General features: G+C 38.4%; 2 protein-coding genes and 2 long non-coding RNA genes across 5 annotated transcripts in view; 2 read left to right on the plus strand and 2 right to left on the minus strand.

The window, feature by feature from the left end:
- LOC147158631 (uncharacterized) lies at positions 1–17,947 on the plus strand. The gene is made up of 4 exons (XR_015090838.1): positions 1–291; positions 9,757–9,882; positions 17,359–17,485; positions 17,623–17,947. It is a non-coding gene; the product is annotated as an uncharacterized LOC147158631 (long non-coding RNA).
- On the minus strand, positions 749–4,311 carry rsph3 (radial spoke head 3). The gene is made up of 8 exons (XM_086061244.1): positions 4,065–4,311; positions 3,655–3,736; positions 3,236–3,380; positions 3,018–3,163; positions 1,918–2,121; positions 1,559–1,721; positions 1,387–1,473; positions 749–1,237 (listed from the first exon to the last, which is right to left on the minus strand). Exons 1-8 carry the CDS (start codon positions 4,187–4,189, stop codon positions 1,167–1,169), a joined length of 1,023 nt encoding a protein of 340 aa, XP_085917370.1. The 5' UTR covers positions 4,190–4,311; the 3' UTR covers positions 749–1,166.
- Positions 6,134–21,252, minus strand: part of tagapb (T cell activation RhoGTPase activating protein b) — a 15,695-nt gene continuing 576 nt past the window's right edge. Inside the window, exons 2-14 of the mRNA XM_086061240.1 lie at positions 20,524–20,609; positions 17,372–17,542; positions 15,889–16,053; positions 13,078–13,119; positions 12,810–12,894; positions 12,680–12,727; positions 10,993–11,062; positions 10,584–10,729; positions 9,703–9,864; positions 9,288–9,397; positions 8,912–9,098; positions 8,740–8,821; positions 6,134–7,967 (exon numbers count right to left, since the gene is read on the minus strand). Coding sequence (XP_085917366.1) covers positions 6,919–7,967; positions 8,740–8,821; positions 8,912–9,098; positions 9,288–9,397; positions 9,703–9,864; positions 10,584–10,729; positions 10,993–11,062; positions 12,680–12,727; positions 12,810–12,894; positions 13,078–13,119; positions 15,889–16,053; positions 17,372–17,542; positions 20,524–20,609 — 2,403 coding nt within the window. The 3' untranslated portion in view covers positions 6,134–6,918. The remainder of the gene's footprint in view (positions 7,968–8,739; positions 8,822–8,911; positions 9,099–9,287; positions 9,398–9,702; positions 9,865–10,583; positions 10,730–10,992; positions 11,063–12,679; positions 12,728–12,809; positions 12,895–13,077; positions 13,120–15,888; positions 16,054–17,371; positions 17,543–20,523; positions 20,610–21,252) is intronic.
- LOC147158634 (uncharacterized) overlaps positions 19,747–21,252 on the plus strand; it is a 4,051-nt gene continuing 2,545 nt past the window's right edge. Inside the window, exons 1-2 of one of the 2 annotated variants that reach the window (XR_015090840.1) lie at positions 20,890–20,917; positions 20,998–21,055. This is a non-coding gene — a long non-coding RNA (uncharacterized LOC147158634). Of the gene's footprint in view, positions 21,056–21,252 lie in introns of both variants that reach the window. The other variant, XR_015090839.1, reaches the window with a different exon arrangement.

The raw sequence follows: 21,252 nt of genomic DNA on the forward strand, positions 1-21,252 counted from the left end.
CACGCCTATTTTCGCCTCATTTCTTTATTATTTTTTCTTTATTACGAGCGATACTCGAAGAAAAAAAAGTAACTTGCCGTCATTCAAACGTCATTATATCTGTATGACGTCAATAGACAACAATTGTTGGGCTTATAGTATGAAACAAGCCAGTATCGTACCATTGTAGTCTTTAGTAATTACAATTTACAAGTACTGTATTAATCCACGATGGATATTTACATATTCTATACAAATGTAGTATTTTTATTATTCAAGTGCCTGTTTCGTGTATTGGTTGACAACATATAGGTAGGCATGACCTTCAAGTATCATAAGGAAGATATTTCTGGTATGTGTTGCAATTTTAGAAGGGATAATGAAAATTACATTTGATATAACAAACAATGATTCCGACTTTTATTAGCGACGTCTTTTTAGTGACAATGCGGTTCAGCAATTTTAACCAATTTATAGTTATTTTTTTTCAGCTGGGCACTTGCGTCATCCACCCTCATGCGTGTAGGCGGAGGTGTTGACCAATAAATTGACCGTCGGTATTAAAATAGACGCCTATAATACTCATGTTCGGACCTACGTTTTGAAAGAAAGTAAAGCCAAAAGGTGAAACACAGAACAAGTACAGAACGTGACAAAAAAAATCTTTGTATTTTTCCAACAGTCTGGATGCCCACTGGCAACATGCTGCCTCTCTTAGGTCAGTCTTGGTACTACAACAGGCATCTGGTTTGGGAGATTCTTTAATTTATTTGTGTGTGTTTATTTATTTGTGCTTAATTTCTCATTCAAAAAAAATCTATTATGCGTATACACCTCTTCAGGGACACTACAAGAATGTTACATTTATCTCAAACAGGAAAGGTGAATCAACTTCAACAGTTTATAGAGTGATGCCATTAAAAAAAAGAAACACTGAAAGTAAAGATAATTGCTAACCTCTTAAAGTGACATGAGGGCACTCAATCTAAGATAGCATTTAGCGACTGCACATGCATTATTTTCATGTGATTAAAAATTCAAACATATGGTAAAAAGGCAGGACGTTGCCAAGTTTACTGTTACTAATCATTAAGTCAATGAACAGGTTTACTTTTAACAAGCAGCAACACAAAGAAATACATGTGAATTATGTAGTCTGTTTTTGTTGTTGGTGTTACTGTTAGCATCTACTTCTCTGGCCGTGACTCTAAGTGTGTATAGAGTGACAGTTTCTCCTGGGCCACATCATGGATGAGTGCTGAAATAGATTAAAAAAAAGGTAAATTATTGAATCTCTCTCGTTTTCCCACAACTTATCTGTGACATTTAAAAAAAAACATCCACTAGGTGGCAGTGTAACAGCTCAAATCCTGCAAGGGACCTGAATTCTTATGCTTTCAAACTTACTGTCCAAAAGCTGACTTGCAGCATTTTTCTTTTCTAATTTGTTGTTCACCTCAGCCATCAGCCATGGAAAAAAGTTTGTCTCGATATCTGAAAATCAGAAGTACACGCAGAAGAACACTTTCGGAAGCTTCCATAAAATGTGACCTCATTACTGCTGGTGTTCCCCCCCCACCTTTCTCCACTGGGTCATAGAAGAAACCTTGGATCCTGAGGGATTTAAAAACCGTTGGGACAAGGTCAGCCAAGTACTTCTGAGTGTAGGCCCGCGCTGCAATCTTCTCCACAGTCTCCTTTTCCATCATAAGTGCTTCGCTCTGTTGGGCAATACGGCGCTCCTGGAGAAAGATAGATTTACTAATACCAGCCAGACATTTTTTTTTTTTTTAAATAGAGTTTGTCATTATTATGCATCAAGATAGGGAATATCCAAACTGGCCCTCCAGTGTGGAGTTTGCATGTTTCCCCCAAAACATGCAGGCTCTTTTCACAGAAAACTTTCAAATTGTCCCATCAAATCATCAATTTGCGTACCTTTTCCTCCCCGTGGCGCCTCTCGCGCTCCTGCAGCCGCTGCACCTCAGCCAACTCGCCGTTGCGGAGCTCCTGGAAGGCCCTCTGCCGGGCCCTCAGGCAGGCCAGCTCCTCCTCCTCCATCACCTCCAGCAGACACTGCTCAATGGTCTTCCCCACCAGGACTTCCAGCAAGGGCTGCACCTCTCTGTCAAAGTCGAACAACTGCGGAAGACAATTATACAAGAAATGAAAAAGATCATAAGGGAAATGTTAACCAAAGGTGTGTCCTCCAATTAGCATCACAGGTGCCTTCAAATTTGTAATCAGTCCGCTTGTTTAACTCATTCACTGCCATTGACGTCCAAAATTCATTTGAACTATTTCTATTAGTTTGACAGAGTATGAAAACCTAGAAAAAAAGTTTTTATTGTACATTTAGAACAGATGTAAAATTTGTGATTAATCGTGAGTTAGCTATTGAAGTCATGTGATTAATTACAATTAAAAAATAATAATCGCCTGAAGACCTAATTTTTAATAATCTTTTATTTTTTTAAATAATCTTTTTTCATTTTATTTTATTCTCTTCATAGCAAATAATATTTCCCCCCCCCAAAAAAGATTATTAAAAATTAAGGCGTCAGGTGATTAAAAATTTTAACTAATTAATTTTCTTTTCTTTTTTTAAATAACCTTTTATCAAAAAAATAAAATATTATAAAAAATTAGGGCGTCATGGGATTTTTTTTTTATTGTAATTAATTTTTTTTTTTTTTTAAATAAACTTTTATCAAAAAAGAAACGATTATTAAAAATTAGGTCGTCAGGCGATTACATTTTTTAATTGTAATTAATCGCATGAATTCAATAGTTAACTCATGATTAATCACAAATTTTATATCTGGTCTAAATGTAAAATATTTTTTTCCCTAGGTTTTCATACTCTTGTTAACAAAAGTGGGAAAACAATTTTTAAACTAATAGAAATAGTTCAAATGAATTTTTGACGTCGATAACCGTGAATGGCAGTGAATGAGTTAAAGAGTGAAATGTACAACTTTATTTATAAAGTGTCCTCTAATTGACTTGTTTGACCTGAGAGGTTCTGGAGCGCCTACCTCAGCCTCCTCTATTTGTGTCGCGACATCTTTACCCGATTTGGCGGGTATAAAAAGAGGCGTCGCTGGTCTGTCCAGGAAAGGGTCCGTTTGGCACTCAATATCTGAAACTTCAATGTTGTAGCTCAATTCTTCCAGATAAAGCTCTGAAAAGAAACAAATGTTGACTCTCATAACAATCACAAACATGCTCCAAAATTGATTGGAAAACTATTTACCCGTTTGGACCACATTGTGTTGTCTGCCTTGGACGGCCTCGGGAGTGGAAGATCGTATCTGCTCTTTGGTCTTCTTTTTATGAGCTACGGCCCTTTTCCTCATCTCTTGCTGTTTTTGCATTTCGGCAAGGTCTTCCTGCACCATCTGTACATTTGCACAGCAAATATTATTTTCCTTCCACTGTGCAGGAAATAAAGAATGCTGCATGAGGACCACAAGTGACATTGGCAGTTAATAATTGCTAAAATGGTCAGAAATGCCACCACGGGCTGTACTTTAAAATTCATCCATGAGGCTATAGCAGGTCAAGATAAAAAAAAAAACTGCACCAAACAAACTCTGGTGCTCATTTGAGAACTACACTTAAATTATGTTGTTCATCCCTGTTTATAAGTCCAAAAATAATTGATCTACCTACAGTTGATAGAAAGCGTTGGGCGTAAGTGTTTCCCCTGATGACACGGCGATCATACATGATGTTTCCATAAGTACTGTGCGCCCTGTAGACAAAAGAGCAATTAAAAATCATTCTGAGACGTTTAAATTGATGAAACTACTTATGTATACCGAAAGGTGGGAGACAGAAATATTGGCAGGCTGGCATCAGACAATGTACAATGTACTGCAATTTAACAAGTCTTGCGACGATTCGAATTGGGTCAAAATATTCTCAAACGTACTACAAATGACACAAAATTGACAGCGTTTATCAGCAGTTTATGGTTGAGTAGCCTATAATATTTCATATGAATTTGAATTCCCCCACCAACATACAATGTTACCAATACCGGTGAGCGTAAAAGTTTGCGTTTTTGGAAGCAACCATACTTTTCTGTCTTTTCCGTCGACTTTTCTCTGTATTTGGAGCGGTTCTCAACAGGCCTGGGCCGACTGGAAAACGTGTACGTCCCGTGTACGTTCGTGTCTTTCTGACTATGTGAAACAAAATACATTGTTTCAACAACAACAACAACAACAAAAAGTCAAGTAAATTTACGCTCCAGTTACGCTTTCTGCGCTTTTTTGCTCGTGTGGAGTTGCGAGAACGGCAGCAGCAAAGCAACACGCTACCCTAGCAACCGTAACCAGGAAGTGAAACATAGCAACCGTAACCAGAAAGTGCGGCAATTGTCGTAGCGTATTATTTTGGAAACGACGTTTTAAGTCACGTTACATTGAACGATTACATTGAACGATACATTTTCCAATTATATAATAATTCATACAACTACTAGCAGTTTTAGACTGAATGACATCTTTTGCAAATTGTTTGCTCATATGTTGTTATACAATACTGTATATCAGTTTGACTACCTACAAAAACGCATTTATTGCTCATATGTTGTTATACAATACTGTATATCAGTTTGACTACCTACAAAAACGCATTTATTCCAACTTTATCAGTTGTATTCTTGATTGGAGAATTTCTGTACACATTTGCACGTGTCCGTGTTGTTACATAACCAGCCCTTCCAATAATCAAACGAGTTACGTAATGTTGTCATCGTTGATAGAAATACATCTGTACTCAGATGAGTGCGTTCACTTCTTTCACATTGTTTATGCTTGAGCTGTCATTTATTGTTAAGCGGCATCGAAGGCCAAGCGGCATCGAAGGCCAAGCGGCAGATCGCCTGGTTTGGCCTCATTAGTCCGCTATTGCGATTACGCAATAGACAGGGCATCGTTCTGCTTTGGCCTCGTCTCATTAGCCCGCTATTGAGATTATGCAATAGACAGGGCATTGGTCCACACATGGATGTTTTTTTTTCTCCCCTCTACTCACAGAATCATCTTTGTTAAGTACTCCAGACATCCTTTTTCCCCAAAAACAATTGACATAATAGGGGACGTTTATTTTAAAGCAGCAGTAAAAACAAAAATTCATGTATTTAAGATCCTACAAAATGTATTAAAATGGGACATATTATGGTCAACTGACTTTTTATTTCCTTGTAAACAAAAGAGTATGGAGTGCATTACGTTGCAGTTCAGTGTGGTTAATCAAGCCTGATAGATTGCGGCCTTTAGGAACAAAAGTTGTTCCTGACTACAGATCAATACACAAACTGCTGCATGAAGAAGAAGGGAAAAAAAATAATAATTCTGCTGATGCTGATCATCTAAAAATGTGGTGATCAGCCACAAATTCCGATTATGTTTTCAATGAATTTTCTTGGTAAATCTATCTACAGAGATCACGCAAATTGATTGCAACTGATAAAGGTGCTATATGCACACAGATATGCTTTCGTACAAAATGGCACAGCATGTCCAATGCCGCCAGTTACTTCTTGGCTATTTTATGATTACGCTGCAAGCTGGCTAACAAGCTCAATCTGCCGTACAAGCGTTGGACCCTTACTGTGCTATAATGCTAGCACACAGCGACTTGACTGTGGCGAGAGGTATTATTAGTAAGTTACATTTCACGAACTTTGACACTGCAACCATCTCTACGAGGCAAGGAAATATAATCAGTGTAATGCTATTTTAGTGCTAGCATATAGCCCAATATATATCAGTTGACTTTGCTTATTTAGCTCCATGATTTAATAAGCTTAAATATGAAATGGAATATTTCAGACGTCAGAGATAATCAGTTTATCCAAACTGTAACGACATCATTTTGGTCTTGAATGAAAGCAACTTGCTGTTAACAAACACGGAAGGAAGCTCATTTAAGGTCGCAGGAAAGGAACAACAATTCAGAGAAAAACCAAAATCCGTCCATGTGACCATGTCTGGTTTCCTTCTTTTTGAGCGCCAGAACACAGCGTTGTCTAAATGACTCGTGTCACTGTTGCATAACTCGCATCGCAAAGGGAAGTTGATCTTAACTGTTAAATTCTGAGAAAATTCCGTTATTTTTCAGTTGACAAATTCAGAAGTCGTATCATCAACATTGTGATTTAATGTAGTGGAATAAGAAGACCATTACAAGCAAGAAAAAAACATACACTATACTAGTACAGTATACTATACTAGCAAGTGCAAAAGTCTTAAGGCCGTTTTCATAGTGTCGAGCAGATGACACAAAAATGAAACCAAAAAAAAAGAGAGGCTAAAGTGGGACATATTTAGTGTCACCTTCCTTTGCAGTACACTTTGCCACACGTGATCATAGCTTGCAAGAAGGTGGACTATTCATGGCAACGTTAACTAACGCAGCTTGTGGTGAAAAAAAAAAAGACATTTTTTTGCACAGTACTGCATTAAATATTAGTCAAAAAGAAACATACCGGTATATACATTCATAGCTTCATTTTGATAGACTAAATATCTACCAATACATTTGTACTCATATCATAGTACTACTCATGAATGACACGTACGGTATTATACATATATACATAAGTGGTATTCAACTAGCATATATCTGGAATTCAGAGAACAAACATCTTGCATTGTACACGCATTTTTCCAGCAAAGTTTAGCCGCAGTCAAAAATAAAGAAAAGTTCATTTGGTCCCTTTTGTTATGACGCTGCCAAAGTTACGTCATAGCACAACATGAACCGTAGCGGAAACAACTGGGGCGCAATGTCCTGCGAAGGCACAATTATCAGGACGGAATCCAATTCCGGCTGAAAGCAGAACACCCGAGTGATAAGTGGTTCTGAAGCCACGGGTTTTCGTGCCTCAAGAGAAATAACAAGTCATTGGCGTTTGACGCTTGATCAAACATAGGACTCTTTCGCGTATGGAAATTCCTCAAACACGGGCTGGCTGCATCTCCGCGACGCGGCCTCCCGGCGACCCGCCGCGGACACCGACTCGGACATGGCCCTCTGGCGGAAGACCAGCCTGCGCTCCAAACTATCTTGCGCGCAACTGTCAAAGTAGCTCGGCGGGACGGATCTTATCTCCAGAGCTATGGCGTCATAAACGGTCATGGAACCGTACTGCGGGGCGGCGAGAGGCGCGCTGTGCACCGCCTGTTCGTACGAAGGAGGCCTGCAGGGCAGCCTGCTGTCGACGTGCCTGAAGACCTCGATGGCGGACAGGGGACGGCGCTTGGGCTCGACCGGAGAGAGCGCTTCGCTTTGAGAGTCCTCCTGGAGAGTTTCGCAAGGGAAGGCGTTTTCATTCTGCCGCTCCTTCTTCAGGCTGCTCCTGCCGAAGCCTCCCAAGCTCCTGGTTCGCATCAGGACCTTGCAAGCGGCCCTCAATGAGTTTGTACGTTTCATCTCATCTGAATTCAAGTCCCGCTGAGGCTTCGGAGGAGTCGCGGCGCTCTGGTTTGCTCTCCTGGAGCACGGCGGCGAGCCTGCCGGGGAGCCGGTGAATACGGAGCCCTCGGATTGGTTGGAGGCGGCGCTCTCGAGGGACGAGCTCGAGCAGCCCATTATTTGATTCCCAGAGTAGCGAAACCGATCTATGTTGGAGCAGCCGCTTAATTTCGAGGAAGACAAATCAGGCCGTTGCCAGAAGGAGCCTTCGGAGATCTGTTTCTTTAAAGGCTGCGCCGCAAAGTTCTCAGCGGAGCAGTCGTCGTGGCTCCTGGAATGGCCGCGGAGGTTCGCCCCGTTCACCGAGGGCAGGATGATGGGCTCGGAGCAGCGGCGGTTGAAGGCAGGCTTGGAATTGAAGATGGCGTCGGACGAACATGTGGAAATGGTCACGCTAAGGCTGAGGGAGGGGGACGAGCCGCTGCCCCCGGCCTCGCCGTCTCCGTCCGGGTCGGTGCTGTCGTATGCCGAGTCGTGATGCTGGGAGGACACAGAGTCTGTAAAGAAAGCCATTAGTGAGAATGTGGGTAAATACTTTGTATATGGACATGAGTGCACTTTTCGGCTATTTGTATTTTACTTGAAATTGTATTGAATTTGTACGAAGATATAATGTTCGTTTTTTCACCTCAGCCGCTAATTTAGTATATTGTTTGCCAGTTTACAACATTTACAAAGATATGGAAACATGTTTTAATGGCACAACATAGCATAATATTAAAGCCATTGCTAGCTTTTTTTTCTTTTCTTAGTATCTTGCTAGCAGCGTTGACACCGCTAACGCCCCTGTTTCTGGCATTCGCAAATGTAAGCCTCTATTTAAAACAAACCAAAAAAACAGGTAAGGTGGGGGTTTTGTCATCTGTTAGCTAATTTATAATTTTTTGGTCTGTCAGTTTGCAACATTAGCAAAGCTATGGGAACATGTTTTGATGGCATAACAGTAAAGCCAACGCTAGCTAAATTTTGTTTCTTCTCAGTAGGCCTTTTTTGCTAGCAGCTTGACACTGCTAACGCCCTCCTGTTTCTGGCATTAACAAATGATGATTAACATTAACACAGATGATGTGTTAGCTTAGCTGGTAGCTAATTTAGCTAATAGCTAATTTAGTCTTTGTTTGTGCAGTTCACAGCATTAGCAAAGCTATGGTTTTTGATGGCATAAAAGCCAAAAGCCAACACTAGTAGATTTTGGTTTCTTCTCAGTATCTTGCTATCAATTCCAACACTACAAACTCCTTCTTTAAAATGAAAAGTTTGTTCACGTGCCTTCATCTGTATCCAGAAGGTGTGGGATATTCTCTCCAAGGATCTCGCAGTGTTCAATCAGAAACTGAGTGAGCTCTGTGACCTGAGGCATAAAAAAAAAAAATATATATATCATAACATGTCAAGGCTTTCCGCACCATGCTGCTCAAAAGCGCAAGATGATATGAACTACCTTTTTCATCGTCTCCTTCGGGTCATCAAGCGGTGTGACCTCCATCTGCAGCAAGGTCGGCGCAATGCACACCGCTAGGTTATAGGCGTCCATTTTGTTGTGGTCGGCATTGTCAAGGATGTGATAGAGGACACAGGCGAGGTGCTGCAGGAGGAGTTTGTTGAGCCTGGGGAGTTTGTCGACCACACTGATAAGAAGGAGGAAGAAAAAAATAGAACAGGAAAAAAAGTTTTAAAATTGGCGCTTTTTTTTTTTTCAATGAGTCAGAAAAAGAGAAGTGCTTTGTCTTTGGGCAAATGGGAGGCATGCCTGTGAAAACTCACACTAAATTAACTCACCACACGTACTAATACTAAATTGCTTGTTATTAGCCTACCTTTTGAGCTCTTGCTCTCTCTGCTGGTTCTCTTCCCTATGCAGAGCCGTCATCCACTCTTCGTAAAGGCCACACACCAGCAGGCTCCCTGGCAGTTCTTTTAGAAAATTCTGAAAGCAATAATAACCGGCAAAATTTAGACCTGAGTGGCGGTGAGAGCAAAAATGATTATGGAAAATTAAAAGCATTTTGACAGAAGGAAAATTACATAGTCAAGTCAGAAAGTAGGATTATTTTTTTTTTTTTTGCAATTGTTTCCACTTATCTACTCTTCTAAAGTTTTATCCATAGAGGTTCTAGCATTCGTTTTCAATCAAAGTTTGAGGTGTGCAGGAAGTAAATGTGGATAGTGTTTATATCAGAGGGGAAATAATAGCATTCCCATTGTCACATGTTAATCAGAAGAGGGACATACTTTGAGCAGCCCAACCAGCAGAGTGACAGGCTGTGTTTTCATGTCCACGTCCAGACCGTTGTTGAGCCTGTCCCTGACGTCCCTCATGTTCTTGTTGTTGCACGGCTTCCGGAACACGCCCTCTGTGGACGGCCCCCGTTTCCTCAGCAACACCAGCATCTCCTGGCCGGAGGAATCGAGGTTAGATCACCGTGTCATCATTGTTGTATTATCAATATTATCAAGTATACATAACATTTTTTGTTAATAATTGTCCAAATTCAAATTTGTTTGCACAATGCAGTTTAATGGTGAATAACAGTTTTCTCAGTATCACTTTAGTTTTTTATGTCAACAGAGGGAACTAAAATGTGACTCTTCTCTGTGGTCAGCAAAGTGTATCTCTAATTTTTAACATCAAAACAATGTTACTCATTTGCTCCATTAGTGTAAGATATTAAATGCCTCTTTCGGAAATGAAGACTATTACAGTGCATGAAATTTCTACCTTGTCCAAAAATTGATCAGTTATCTGGTAGAAAATATGAAAAAAAAAAAAAAACTCTTCGCATCTAGAATGAAACACTTTTAACCAAAACTTATTAATTCAATTACAAGGAATAAAAACAATATATATTTTTATTGCATTTCAAGTGTAATGGACAAAACCAAAATGTATTATTAATAATATAATTCTAAATGTTTTTTAAAGATAATTTTATAATTAATCAATTGTAAATTATAAATAAAAATAAAAAAATAAAAAAAATTATACAAATAAATTATAAATAATAATTTGAAATGTCATTACATTTGCATTAAAACGGCTATCATTGTTTAAAAAAAAAAGGAAGCACATGACAATGACCCCAAAGGGTAAAGCCAAACTTGTAATGACTTACTGTGATGGGTTTTGGGAGTGAGTTGTCATCGGGGCACACTTTGCAGAGGGGCCGCCCAAAAAGCCGAGCCTTGGCGTCCGATTGAGCTACTTTGCTGATGAAACTCGAGCCCTTCCTCAGCTTCCTCACCAAGTTCCACTTCGTTTCTGCCGGGATCAATAATGTTCCATCCATCAGCTTGACAAAAGTTCGCATTTCGACGGAACTCAACTCATTCTAAACTGCGCTGTCCACGAGGAGTGCCATTGTGACTGCCAGTTTTTGCACTTGTCTATTTCCTCCCTCTGTACATGCGGTTTTCAACTTTGCTTTCGTGCCATCGCACATACGGCACATTTTGCAGGGCCCCTCCCTCGTGCACATTTGCCATTGAGGAACATTTGCAAGAAGGAAGTTGAACTCAACTCACCGAGCGTTTGCATCAGTTTGTCCTCTTGGTTATTCAACAAGTGGGACACAGCTGAAGTATTTATATCTCCCTGGCAACAAAATAAAACGGATATTGAGTATGAAAGAAGAATGGGGGGTAATGAGTAACAGTGGCAATGAGTACTCATCAAAGACTAAAAATAAGACTGTACCGTACAATAAGCAATTTATGTAGTCTGTATGATGAAGTCTCACAGCACTCAAATCTCATTAAAATACATTACATAAACATTTTTAATACCATTTTAAAGGAGAAGTCAAGTCAATGTTGCCATTTTGCCAAGAACATTTTTGACTCAACTTCCCCTTTAAGGTCTAAATGATCTTTTAGAACATATTTAGTGATGTTTATTTATTTATTTTAAGCAGCCCACGTAGCCCGAGACCACACTCGAGTGGCTCCTTGATTAAAACCAACCCCAATTTATTTTCTTTTTTAACAACAAATTATAACATACATATTTCCTATACTACAGTGGACCCCCAAATAAAAAAAAAAATAAAAAAAATAAAATATATAAATATATATATATATATATATATATAATTTTTTTAATCGTTTTCCCTGGAAAATATATATGTGAGATTTATCAGCGTTAGTTTTTTAGTTTTTTGTAGAATATATTGGGTTTAAAAAAAACAACAAACGAATTGTTTTCCCAATGTATTTGAATGGCCGTTAAGTTGTAATATCACCATTCACCACTAGATGGAAAAACCAACCCCAATTTATTTTATTTTTTTAAACAACAAATTATATCATACATATTTCCTATACTACAGTGGACCCCCAAATACTTGTAGCTTGGCACCATTAATAGATTAAAGTAAAAAAAATAATTTTATATATATATATATATATATATATATATATATATATATATATATATATATATATATATATATATATATATATGAAAAAAAAGTTTTGATCGTTTTCCTTGGAAAATATATATTTGAGATTTATCAGCATTTCTTTTTTTTGTGTAGAATATCTTGGGTTTAAAAAAAAAACTTGTAGCTTGGCACCATTAATAGATCAAAGTAAAAAAAAATAATAATTATAGATTGTTTTTGCAATGTATTTGAATGGCCGTTAATTTGTAATATCACCATTCACCACTAGATGGAAGACATGGCTTAGTTGTGCTTGCACCTGATCTGCTACAGCACTTTATTAATGAGTAGGTCTTAAAAAACAAAACAAACAATAATAATAATATTAATAATAATTATGAATTTGTAATGACATGCACGGCAAACAGAACCTCAATAATAAAACTTGTATGAGAATTTTTTTGTGGAAAACATACACACAAACAAAATGAGTTCTTACACTTATTGTGCGCAACATCAGTAGTAAGTGCGACAGTATAAGCAGTATGATAAGTCTAATTATTCTATATAAATATACACATGGTTATTGTTAGTACGTTTTTGTGATGCATTAATATTCATGTTCAAATGAGTTGACAAGTTTCTGAAAGTCTTCAGAAACTAAGCAACATTCGAGTTTATTTAAAAAGTAGATGCGTGGGCTATTCACATCTCATAAACTATACCAAATGTGCGCGTACCAAAAATCTGAATCAATGTATACTTGTCTTTCACATTATTGCGTAATGAATTGCCTTTGCATTTATTTATTATCAAAAGAAGCGACTTACATCAAAGTTGTCAAACTGTTCCATGCCGCCTCCAATGAGAGTTTTAGTCTAAAAATAATACAGACAAATAATTAGTCAGACTTTCAAAGATACGATTTTCTAATCTGTAAGGACAGTAGCGGTTACTTACTGCAGTGATGCCACCTAACACCTTCATGAGGATGTCTGGACAAGAAGAAGCACAAACAGCCCTGGCTCTTGCCTCTTGGATTTTACTGCCAAAAAATGTCAAATATAAAAATGACGATTTGGGGGGATGCAGCCGTCTCATCATTTTCATGTAGTCCTATTTTCAATGTATTACTACAATTATTTAGACACGGTTATCAAAACTACTAGTCCAAGTAACCTTTCACATAAACAAAACAAAACAGCATCAAAGAGTTGGTGTCTCCTACCTGCGGAGGGTATCGAACCAGCGCGCCTTCACCCGAGGAGAACTGCAGGACAAACGACAACATGAGTATAACTTTCTAACCCGCACCGCAACGATCAAAGGAGGGGAATGAGACCACGCGAGCCGTCACGGGGCTCTTGTGGAGGCGGAAAGTGTAACTCGGTCATGGGAACAGGAAGATGCGTCACGGCGTCCCCCCCCCAACCAAACAGCCTCCACTTCCTCCTTGCTTGCTCTTTGCAGTCCATTCGTGGAAAGTGACAGGTGCCTACACCTTTAGGACTGGTGGGGCTTGAACCCACGTAAGCTGCATGATTGACGTAGTGGAGCACTAGCTTATTGATCGATTTGAATATTCAAAAGTGACTTAAAATGGGGAATCAACTTTTTGCTGTTCATATACAAAAACGTGGGTTTCTGAAATGCCTGCCCACCCATCAAAAGTAAAATCAAAACAAGTCAATTTGAAATGTGGTTAAGTTACAAAATAACCAATATTAAATATATAATATAAAATATTAGGGCCGTCAGACGATGACATTTTTTAAAATTGTAATTAATCGATTAATCACAAATTTTAAATCTGTTATAAATGTACAATAAAAACAATTCTCAGTTTTCTTACTCTTGTTAACAAAAGTGGAAAAAAAATTGAAACTAATATGGTTCAAATGATTTTTTGACGTCTATAGCCGTCAATGGCAGTGAATGAGTTAAACACAAAAATGTAACTAGAACAAAGAAAAACAAAAAAATACACAAAGCAATAAATGAAATACAGTATATAAATTTCACATGTTTGTAAAAAAAAAAAAGGCAGCTAAAGAAAAAAGAAAAAAAACGCCTGAGCTTGTTAAATGAATTGTCCTCTTCGAAAAGAGTTTGCAGCAGAAGCAGGAAAGCCTGTTGTTATTCTCTGAATAGACTGACCAGCTTCTGGGAATCTTTTCACCGTTAACCAATGTCTTTTTGAAATCTCGTGGAAGATGACAACTCATTTCTGCGGAAAGCAAAGGCAGCGGGTACCTCACTTTGCCCTCTATGAAGAAGCTGTGTCCGAATTTTGTCAGTCCAAACTGAAGGCAAGGGTCAGCCGGGCATCCTCAGGCAAAGGATTTGGTGGGAATTTCATTTCTGATTAACTCATTCACTGCAATTGACGTCAAAAATTCAATATTAATACTATTTCTACTAGTTTCAAATGTTTTTCTACTTTTGTTAGCAAGAGTATGAAAACCCTAGAATTTTTTTTACTGTACATTTAGAACAGATATAAAATTTGCGATTAATCGCGAGTTAACTATTGAAGTCATGCGATTAATTACGATTAAAAAAGAATAATCGTCTGACGCCCCTAATTTTTAATAATCTTTTCTTTTCTTTTTTTAATTAGGGGCATTAGACGATAACATTTTTTCATTATAATTAATCACATGACTTCACTAGTTAACTCACGATTAATCACAAATTTTATATCTGTTCTAAAAAAAATATTCTAGGTTTTCATACTCTTGTTAACAAAAGTGGGAAAAAAATGTGAAACTAAGAAATAGTTCAAATGAGTTTTTGACGTCTATAGCCGTCAATGGCAGTGAATGAGTTAACTTAACACATAGCGTATAGACATTTTTCCACCGAAACTCTGCAGAGGGGAATTGTTTTAACCGCCGACTACACCATTCCTATTTTGCAACATTTCATCTTGTGATGCCGTGGAGTGAACTTTCTCTTTGCTATTTCCTTATTTTGACGATGGCAACATATCACACGAGTTCTTACTGTGGGCCGTTGCTTTTCACGATCGCTGAACGAGATGGTGAGGGTGAAGTGAAAAACGAAGAAAGTGATGAGGACTCATTCAGAACGTGCGTCATATGCACATTGTGCTGTTGACAAAAGTCGATCCCACCTGATGAGTTTTTCATTGGCATGCGTCAATGAACTGAGTGGCTTTTGCAACACGGATGCCGACAAAGACATTGCCAAACAAGCAAAAATAGATGGATTGATTTTGTCTCAGACTGACCTTAACAAACTAGCCTGGACCATAAAAACTGATTTTCAAAACACCTACACAAAGACACTCAATAGTCAACAAGGCACTATTTTTTTTTATTAACTATTGTATAATCACACAATATATGTCTGCAAATGTAATAATACAATTCGTCCCAAAGCAAAAGATTAAAATAGTGTGTGTACAGTAAAGTACAGGAGCATTTCATTCCATAAGTGTTATGGAGAATATTTAATTCAAACGACTTGACTCTGTCCCAATTGGATGGAAAAAAAATTTTTAAACACCTACTGTTGAAAGATTTAGTAGTAACGAAAATCCTTAAATTTGTCCAGTTGCAGTTAAAGTCCAATAACTATTAAATTAAATAAAGTACCCCTCTATGCTGTTCTTTATTTTATTTTATTTATTATTATTATTATACTTTTTTTTTTTTTATGCTGTGTAACGGGCCCGTGAAGCCCTCTGAAAAATCTGAATTCCCTGACATATTTGATGTTTTTTCACAATAATTACTGATTAACTTATGAAATAGTAATTCAGTAAGTAATTTGATTACTTTTTGGAGAAAGTAATTAGTAACGTAATATCTCATTACTTTTTAAAATTAATTTGCAGAACATGATGGATGGATAATTATTCATCAATTAAGAGCCCCCTGTTCTTTCCCTATACTGTAGTTGCGTTTCCGCCATTTACATAATAAAACTCTGGCTTCCTCTGTTAGCATGCCCCCCACCCCCGCACCCCCCCCCCCCCCCCCCCCCCCACCCACCTTGCTGAATGTCAACTCACCAGAAACACACCAGACAAAAAGTGAAGCCCCAGGCCAACGCGAGGGTCACGCCAAGATCCGCGCCTCCCGCCGTTCCCTCGTCGCGCTCGGCCTCATCTTGGAAATGGCTCAGCCACACGTCCTCCAGTTTCACTCGGCGCTTGAGACGGTAGCTGAATGTGGACCTGCGCGCGAGCAAGGGAGGCAATTTGCTGCAAATTTTCCAAGCTCGAGGGGCGTTACGGCGTACTTGTCAACAACACAAAAAAACAAAAAAAACATCTCATCATGATTTCAAATACTCCACGGAGTCTGTTTACAGTAATTACTGTACGCCCTCAAATGTCGTCCCTGCTGGAACAGTGGGCAGACTGTGGTTCGAGAAATGAGAGCGACTTGCCTCCCACTTAGGAACTTCAAACCTTCAACATCCGCTGTGGCAACAATTATATCATCATTTATTGAATGTTGGCGGCACGATGAGATGAACAAAGATACATTGTTTGTCGTAAATAACTCTTGTGAAAATGAAATGGGGAAAAATTGGATAAGGTCCATTCATTGGTAAGAAAACAACATTTGTCCACCGCAAGGGGTTTCTGTTTAGTCCGTCACGGTGACTAAACAAAGACGTTTGGTCTCTGTGGAGATTCCCTCGCAGTCTACATTTGAATTCTAAAAACAACCGTTTAGCCTTTACTTCCCCTTTCACTCTCCTATTCTAATTCTGTTATCACGCTTACAATGCTCATACTACAGTATACATCGAAGCACTTTTAAATTGATTATTATTACTGTATATTTTTTGAAGAAGAGAATTGAATGCGGTACGCCGATTGTATCCTATATTGCTATACATATATTTTTTAATAAAGATGTTGGGAATTATATCATTCGACGTATTCATGAAAATATTTCATAATGTTGATCCTATCAGGCAATTTTAAGGAAATATTTTGATCCTGGAAACTTCTATAAGCATGATCTATTTCTGGTCAACTATAAACTTAGAAATTGGGATCTGCATGTACTGAAAAAGGGTATGAATCATTTTGGAAAATATGTGGCGGTGGGAGTGGTTTAGCTCAGTGGTTTAGTGGTTCCAGCCTGCTTATGTAAGAATCGCAGTCGGTTCCAAGCTAAAATTGTTCCTTTCCCAAATATGTTTTGTGTTACTAAGGCTGCAAGGTTCAATGTTTATATAACATATCTATGTATATATCTATGTATATATATATATATATATATATATATATATATATATATATATATATATATATATATATATATATATATATATATATATATATATATAATCAATCAAATGTATAAAATATGTCTAACATCTGGACAGCCAATGCATAAAATATTTTGAAGTGGTTTCACTGTGTTGTGTGTACAGTTTATGTGAAACCTTGACCTTTCATGTGAAGCTATAACGTACTGTACATGGGAATTTCCGCCCGGGCTAAAGGGTGTTTTGTTCACAGGTGGGCGTCTCACTTCAGCTTAGCAAAGATGATGACGTCACCGAAGAGGAAGAGGTGTCGCTCCCTTGTTTTCGTGCCCTCCGTCACGTGAACGCTCTCGTCCAGCAGCAGCTCTCCGTTCTCACTGGTGAGGCCGTGCACGAATGGACTGTGCTCAACTGACACCCAGCGGGAGGTCTCTTCCCTGAGAGAGACAACAAACACGCGCGCACACACTTTTTAGGTATGAATGGGTTAATCTGCAGCTGTTTGTTTATTATTCAGGTGCAGAAACTTGACGGGAAAGCACCTGCTGAATTCGAAAGCCCAGTGCGGTGGTGTACAAAGACATCTGGTAAAAAAAAACAAGTGCACAAAGAGCCAATAGAGGCACACTGTCCAAATGAGAACAGGAGCACAGAACATGTTTTCACCCTAGTTTTCCTCCAAATTGATTTTGCCATCATGTATGCAACACATCTGATACATAGATGGAGACATGCAGACACTTTACTATAGACTTGACAGAATTTATTTATCCTCAAGGACAATTAAATATGGAGGCAAAAGCCTTGACTGTAAAGTACAGTGGCTTTCAAGGGATGATTTTGTTGTTGTTGCAAACATCAAACTTATTAAGTCTTATTGTTCCTTTGCCCAGAATGGATGAATGGATGGATGAAGGCAGATAGATGGATGGATGGATGGATAAAGATGGGTGGCAGGATGGATGGATGAATGGATGAATGGATGGATGGATGGACAGATGGATGGATGAAGGCTGATGGATGGATGGATGGCTGGATGGATGGATGGGTGGGTGGGTGGGTGGGTGGTTCGGTGTATATAGACAGGTGGCAGGCTGGATGGATGTACGGACAGAGAGATGGATGGATGGACAGATGGATGGATAAAGGCTGATGGATGGATGGATGGATGGCTGGATGGATGGATGGGTGGGTGGGTGGGTGGTTCGGTGTATATAGACAGGTGGCAGGCTGGATGGATGTACGGACAGACAGATGGATGGATGAAGGCTGATGGATGGATGCATGATGGATGGATGGATGAAGGCAGATGGATGGATAAAGGATGATGGATGGATGGATGTATATAGACGGGTGGCAGGCTGGATGGATGTACAGACAGACAGATGGATGGATGAAGGCTGATGGATGGATGCATGATGGATGGATGAAGGCAGATGGATGGATGGATGGATAAAGGATGATGGATGGATGGATGGATGGATATAGATGGGTGGCAGGATGGATGGATGGATGGACAGACAGATGGATGGATGATGGATGGATGATGGATGGATGGGTGGACAGACGGACAGATGGATGAATGAAGGCTGATGTATAGATGGATGGATGGATGGATGGATATAGACGAGTGGCAGGATGGATGGATGGAAAGACAGATGGATGGATGAAGGCTGATGAATGGATAGCGTGATGGATGGATGAATGGTAGGTGGGTGGGCGTATGAATAAATGGATGCATATAGGTGGGTGGCAGGATGGATGGATGGACGGACAGACAGATGGATGGATGAAAGCTGATGGATGATGGCACAATAGACGGACGGATGGATGGATGGATGGACAGACTTAATATTAGACGGACTATCTGGCTAATTTTATACATCCCCTGACATTTTTTCCATATTCTTCATTGATTAAGAGCTTTGATGACATTCAAAAAATGGTCCAAAAACAAACATGCTTTTTATTAAAAAGATGCTGCTGCCTTCGCAGCCAATGTGGACGTTCAAAGCAAATAGAACGATTCTTGGACATAAATGTCTGTGAAAGCAGAGGTGTTCGTGATGACGCGTTTGACTCAAGCAGCGTGTGGTCGGTCATTTTAATTTTCCCTCTCACCTAAACTTGCCATATTGACAACCAAGTGTCCGTTTTGTGTAGACAACAAAAAGGTACAAAATAGCCATTCATTTTACGCAGCACTTGATCCTTTGGACAGTGGTCAAATAATAATAATAATAATAATAATAATAATAATAATAATAATAATAATAATAATAATAATAATAATAATAATGATGATAATGATGATAATGATCATTATTATTATTGTTACTATTATTAATATTCTTTCATAAGAAACATAATAATAATAATTATTATTATTATTAATATAATAATAATAATTATTATTATTATTATTATTAACATTATTATTAACATTCTTTCACGAGCAACATAATAATAATAATAATAATAATAATTTTGCTCAGGAAAAAAGAGTGGGTCTACATTTGATTTAAATGTTCCCCCGCGTATCCTGCCAATTATGCTAAGATAACCGGCGCTTTCATACCTTATAATAAAAACTGTGAGTGGCGTCAATTATACTTCCTAATGTAAAGAAAATGAACGACCATGTCTCTCAAAGTTCAACAGCCATGTAATAATGGATCATTTCCATTTGGAGCTGGCCATTATCAAATTATAATAACCCCCAATTACAACTTAAATGTGTCCAGGGCTTCTTTTGTGTGCATTATTTCATGTCCTTCGGTATGATTTTGAATGCAATCTTAAGGCCTCTTCAAGAAAAAAAAAAGGTTATTACGTTTGCCCACTCATGAAAGTTGTCAGCTGCCGTTCGAGCGTTTCAGTTTGTGGTGGTCTTGGCCTAAGCTTTTGTGTTAACATATTTCAAAGGTTGGTGTACAAATCGAAAGTATTCCACAAGGAAGTAGCCCACACGTGAAAAATGTCACTCGACCGCATAGTGGGTGTGCTTAACATGCAGTGAAATAATTTATTTATTTATTTTCTGTGGTAAAGAAATTGAAATGAATTCTAATCCTTTTACTTTTTAAAATGAGTCAATTCATTTTTTTGATTGGATTTTATTCGAGAGAGAGAGATTAGAGCAGGGATGGACAAAGTTATGCGCTCAAGGTGCACATTTGATTTTCATTAGAAATGAATGCATACGTTTGTGTAACCCTTCAATTGGCTGAATGAATGCATCAATGTCGGACTCTAATGTAAATGCTGGGTGAGCCGGACATTCTTCCACACTTTTATATGCCTATTCAACTACCATGTAGTCTATATTAAAAAATGTTTTTAATTTTTTTATAGTATCTTTACTGTAATGCCACTATCTATAATTTAGTAGTAGCAGCTTTGATGTCGTCCTACTAACCTGACTGGAGACCACGGCATGCCCAAAGCCTTTCCCAAAACCAACGACGGGGCAGAGCGACGTCTCTGAGCCATATTTCGGAAGTGCTGTAAAGAAAACAAAAACAGAAATGCTGAAACCATTACAGCTTTTTTTTCAAGTAATGTAACGTGTCATTCAGGAACAAAGGTGAGAAAACAAAATTAGCTTTGAAAAAATGCTAAAAGAACGACATTTGTAAATCATTTAAAAGAAAACAAAAGTAGCTTTTTTTAATTTTTCTTTTTCTTCTTTTTTTTTCCTTCTTTTTTTTCTATTCTGTCCTTCCTTCCTTTCCTCAGTCTCTCCTTTGGTCTCTTGAGGTCTTCCTGATTTGTTGGAATTTGGCTGTTTCTGGGGTTGGTGAAGGACTCTGGTTGGTGGCCCGGTGGAGGTGGGTGGTGTCTGGTCTGTGCTGGATTTCACTTTCCTTTCTTTTCTTTGGTCCTTCCTCAGGTCTCCTGACGGCCTCACGGCTCTGGCTGGGTTCTGAAGTGTTCAGTTTAGGTGAACGGTATGGGATTTTTTTTTTTTTATAGTTTTTAGGTGAACTAATGAATACACACACACGCACATGCACATACTCACCCACATACAAAATAAAAATTTATAATAAAAAATATATATAAAAAAATAAGATTAAAAAAAAGAGAGAGCAATGATGATGACATGTCAAATCGGTAAAATCACCGAATGAACAATACTGAGCTC

This window comes from Leptonotus elevatus, chromosome 18, assembly GCF_054856555.1.
Source record: "Leptonotus elevatus isolate MCC_2025b chromosome 18, RoL_Lele_1.0, whole genome shotgun sequence".
Classification (NCBI taxonomy): Eukaryota; Metazoa; Chordata; class Actinopteri; order Syngnathiformes; family Syngnathidae; genus Leptonotus; species Leptonotus elevatus.